This window comes from Cololabis saira, chromosome 2 (genome assembly GCF_033807715.1).
Source record: "Cololabis saira isolate AMF1-May2022 chromosome 2, fColSai1.1, whole genome shotgun sequence".
Lineage (NCBI taxonomy): Eukaryota > Metazoa > Chordata > Actinopteri > Beloniformes > Belonidae > Cololabis > Cololabis saira.
The window spans coordinates 27150315-27154541 of record NC_084588.1 but is presented as its reverse complement, the minus strand read 5'-3'; the positions used below and the strand labels follow the sequence as shown (position 1 = coordinate 27154541).

General features: G+C 38.9%; 1 protein-coding gene across 1 annotated transcript; it reads left to right on the top strand.

Annotated features, from left to right (window-relative positions):
- The first annotated feature begins 2420 nt into the window (after positions 1 to 2420).
- hp (haptoglobin) lies at positions 2421 to 3736 on the top strand. Its single transcript, XM_061710115.1, has one exon. The coding sequence runs from the start codon at positions 2516 to 2518 to the stop codon at positions 3278 to 3280; it is 765 nt and encodes a 254-aa protein (XP_061566099.1). The 5' UTR covers positions 2421 to 2515; the 3' UTR covers positions 3281 to 3736.
- The last annotated feature ends 491 nt before the right edge of the window (positions 3737 to 4227 follow it).

Below are 4227 nucleotides of genomic sequence, written 5' to 3'. Positions count from 1 at the left end.
GTGCAAGAACTCTTTTTATTCGGAACACGTGCACAAGCACCTTCTCCAACAGCAGCCCTCTTGGGAGTGAAGCTGCTCCTTAAGAAGGCAGGCAGGGTGGAGAGGTTGATTGGCTCCTCCACCCTGCCACAGCTCCAGTTTCTAAACTCATTTGACCAGTGTATGATTTTTGTTTATTTATTTTAATCTTTGATAGACCCATCTTTATTGTTGTTTGAAGGTTTTCTCTGGCGGCGGTCCTGCTGACTGCCTGGGCCTGTCTGCCGGAGGCGACGCCCTCCGTGGCAGGTAACAAACACTCAATATCACTGCAATATCACACATAACTTTCCCAACAAAGTAAGGGGTTGTAGTTTTTACATCAATGTTCTATACAGCATTTATGATGAAATATAATATTTATTGTTGCATTGATTATACATTTGTTACGTAGGAGAGTTTTATTGTCTTCAATATAAGTCCTGGAATTAAATTTTCTATTATTTCACTATTTTTATATTTATTTTATTGAAAACTGCCATAAATGTTTTCCTTTTGTGCAATTCAATGCAAGAGTTAAAGATCTGTATAATGCAGATTGACGACTCATAATTCTGTTTTGTGGCTGAATGAATGTCTTGACTCATTCCCTTCGTTTATGAAGAATCTGAATGAGGGTAAAAAGACTGGCCCTCTAACAAAGTGCATCAAACAGGTCAAGAATGTGGTTTACTGTGGCGAGAGGAAGAACATTTATTGCAGAACAAAAGGTGTAAAGAAAATTCAGTGATGCACAACGAAGACTGAATTCATAAACAAGCAATCTGAAAATTAAAAAGTAAAGTAATAAACTAAATGAATTGATTCAAAACCACTCAAAGAGCATTGGTATTTTAGATAATAAAAAGAAAGAAAATGAGGGATGTAAAATAAAAGAAGTTCTGTGATAATCAAGTGAAGGTGTCTGCAGCTATTAACAAAAGAGACTGAAAATGAGGCTTTATGATGGTGCTCTTTATCACTCCTAAATGACTCACTTTGCAACATGATTGTATGGGCCACACTTAGCAACCCAGAAGCTGCTGGAAAAATTCAGTTTGGACGAAAGTGATTGTCGACTGCCACAGCAAGCTGACTGGGACAAGCTCTGGTAAATTAAAGGTCTACTCTGACTTGTTAATAAGTTGATTCACATGTTTAATTGCCTGTAAAACATTATCTGCTGTTTACAATACATTTACTGACCAAGACACTGGAAATCCTTTTGGTAAATTAATCCTCCTAGAATGTGGGATTTCAAGAGGATTGATAAATATCAACATATACTTCAAGATATTGGAGTGACTTTGAAGTAGCTTGAAGGTTGATCATATGGGTCTCAGCACAAGTAGATCAATAGCACAGAGCCTAGTCGTACGGGTTTCTTTTCTGTTATTCAAGTAAATTCTAAACAAGTCTCTAAGAGCTTGAAAGTATTGCAAAGTAAATGTCTGGGGAAGAAAGTAAGTTATTCAATGTGGTGCAAAAGGTACATGAAATACCAGGTTTAGAGAAGGAAGTTTTGATTGAGGGGAATTTCATTGGGGCTTTCAACAGAAGAAATGCAGAAATAAAATCTTGAGGCTTCAAATCGTATCCTGAAAATCTGGCTTTATCAAGGAAGTGGTTAAACATTATGCATTCAACAAGTCTTCTTAAGATCAACACATAACAAAAATCATATGCAAACATAGGTTGCCTCAGGTGAGTCCGTTATAAGAAGGTAATAAACACCAACATTTAGTAAATAATCCAGTAAATTAGACAAATTAGACTCCTCTTTGCAGATAAGAGAGCAAATTCAACATAAATATCAGAGTTCATCAAAAAGGAGGATACACTTTAAATAGCCTGGATTTAAGACACACACACACAAGATGGAGTTATCCGCATAAGTTTGGACATGCATGAATTTAAACTACTGCATATCCAGGATGAACACAAATTAACAAAGTGTGTGTGTGTGTGTGTGTGTGTGTGTGTGTGTGTGTGTGTGTGTGTGTGTGTGTGTGTGTGTGTGTGTGTGTGTGTGTGTGTGTGTGTGTGTGTGTGTGTGTGTGTGTATTGATGCATTCATTTTTGCTTCTTATTTTTTTACATCTCATTGCCGTCATGCTATGTCTGGTTCTGGTTGAACTGACTTAATTTGTGGCTCTTTTATGTCTCATTTTGATAGTTTTGCATCACATTATAATATGTTCACTTGTATTTTTCTTTTTCTCGCCATTGCATCTCAGTGTCTTCTGTCTCTGTGTTGGCTTGGTAGATGTCTATGCAAATGAAAAGAGGACAAAAAACAAGGAATGTTTCTAAAAACAAAATGATTCAAACTTTATGGCAACAGTGTTAATTTACTTTGATGGTGATTAGTCTCCCCTAAAAATATCCAATAATGAATCAATAAATATCTATTCATTTCCCAGCCTCCAGGTTACCATCAATCCGTTCAAAGCGAATAGTTGGAGGGATTCGGGCTCCTCATGTACCCTGGCAGGCCATGGTCCACCTCTCTGATAGCGAGTCGGGAGGAGGCTACGCAGGTGGTGCTCTTATATCTGAACACTGGGTGTTGACGGCTGGCAGAAACCTTTTTGTATGGAAAAGTAGACAGGACATTGGAGGAAAAGATCCCGCTATTCCTAAAGTGTACTTGGGAATCTTACACAAGGCAGAAGCCAATGCCTCCAGAGAGGTCGCTGTAGAAAAAGTGTTTCTCCATCCCGGTTTCCAGAATCAGTCTGACTGGGACAACAACCTGGCTTTGATCAAACTCCAACACCCTGTGATTATGGATGACAAGGTGGCCCCCATCCCTCTGCCAGAGAGGAGCCAACACCTGGACAGCATTGTTGAGGGGTCAGGAGTTATCACTGGCTGGGGCTGGAATATCTACCTCACCGCTGGTAAATCCCTCAAACGCCTTGTTCTCCCCCTGGCCAATCTCTCAGACTGCAAATCAGAATATGAACGCATTTCTTTCACACCAGCAGTGGACAACAACATGTTCTGCACCGGACCCACCAAATATAAGGAAAATGTTTGTTCTGGTGATGCTGGAAGTGCTCTAGCAGTAAGAGACGCTCAAACTGGGGACATATATGCTGCAGGGATCCTCTCCTATGACAAATGCTGCACCAGGTACAATTACGGAGTTTATATGAAGATTTCTTCATATTTACCCTGGATCCACAGCGTCATCAGGGGGGACACAGAGAAATCATCTTCTTTACGCTCTAATGCAATGTCTAAGATGTTCCCTTGATAGCCGTAGGGCTTCAGAGTGTCAGGTTTCGATGTCAAAGAGAACTCACAGCCAAGTATTTTGTCAGTAAATGTTTGTAATTTCACCACAGCTATGTTGTATCAGTCAATTGTTGCAGCAGAAATGTGTCCTATATTAAATCCAGTATCTGAAATTTCTTGACATGGTTCAGTGAAACATTTCCTTTCATGTAGGAGTTAAGACTTCTCTATCATTGAGAACATAGCAAAGCTACAAAAACAGATCTTTTCTTTTCTGCAGTTGAAGATATCAACAAGAGATAAAATAGAGGCGGTAGATCAGCTGTTCCTGTGCAGGATGTTCCAGGGTTACAGATTTCACTTTGAAAGGAGAAGTTGGAAACTTCAAAAGTCGAGACAACATTTCATCATGTGCTGGAAAAAGCATTAAAGCAAAAGTTAACAATGGATTAAAAGACGATGAGGCGACTCTAAATTTGTCAATTTCTAGCTTTACCTGCAGGAACCATGACTTCAAAGCTTTTTTTTTCTGGCAGGTCTTCCCTCTCTGCCATAAATCATAAACTATCTCAACAACAAATGGCCAGAAAGGTGATATGAAAGAGTCTGTGCAGTATTGTTGGGGAAAATAAGAGGAAAAGGAAAATCAAAGAAACATATGACCTGTTGTATTCCTCAAGGTGTTTCTCAGAGTTATATGAATGACTCACCTCAAATATGAAAGGTAGTTATTTAATTCAAGTGTGGGTGAGGGGATTCAGTCGACAGCTTCTGCACACTGCTGCTGACGTAAAGACCTATGAAAGTATTACTGAAATGATTTATCCTGGGAATCTGCAGAAAACTAGATGAAAACTAAATTACAGTCTATTGAACTTCTTGTCTCACACTTCAGTCAGATCTTTACTTACTCAAACTTTCCAAAAAGGATTTCCTGTCATAAATATATTGATCAATCTGAACAGT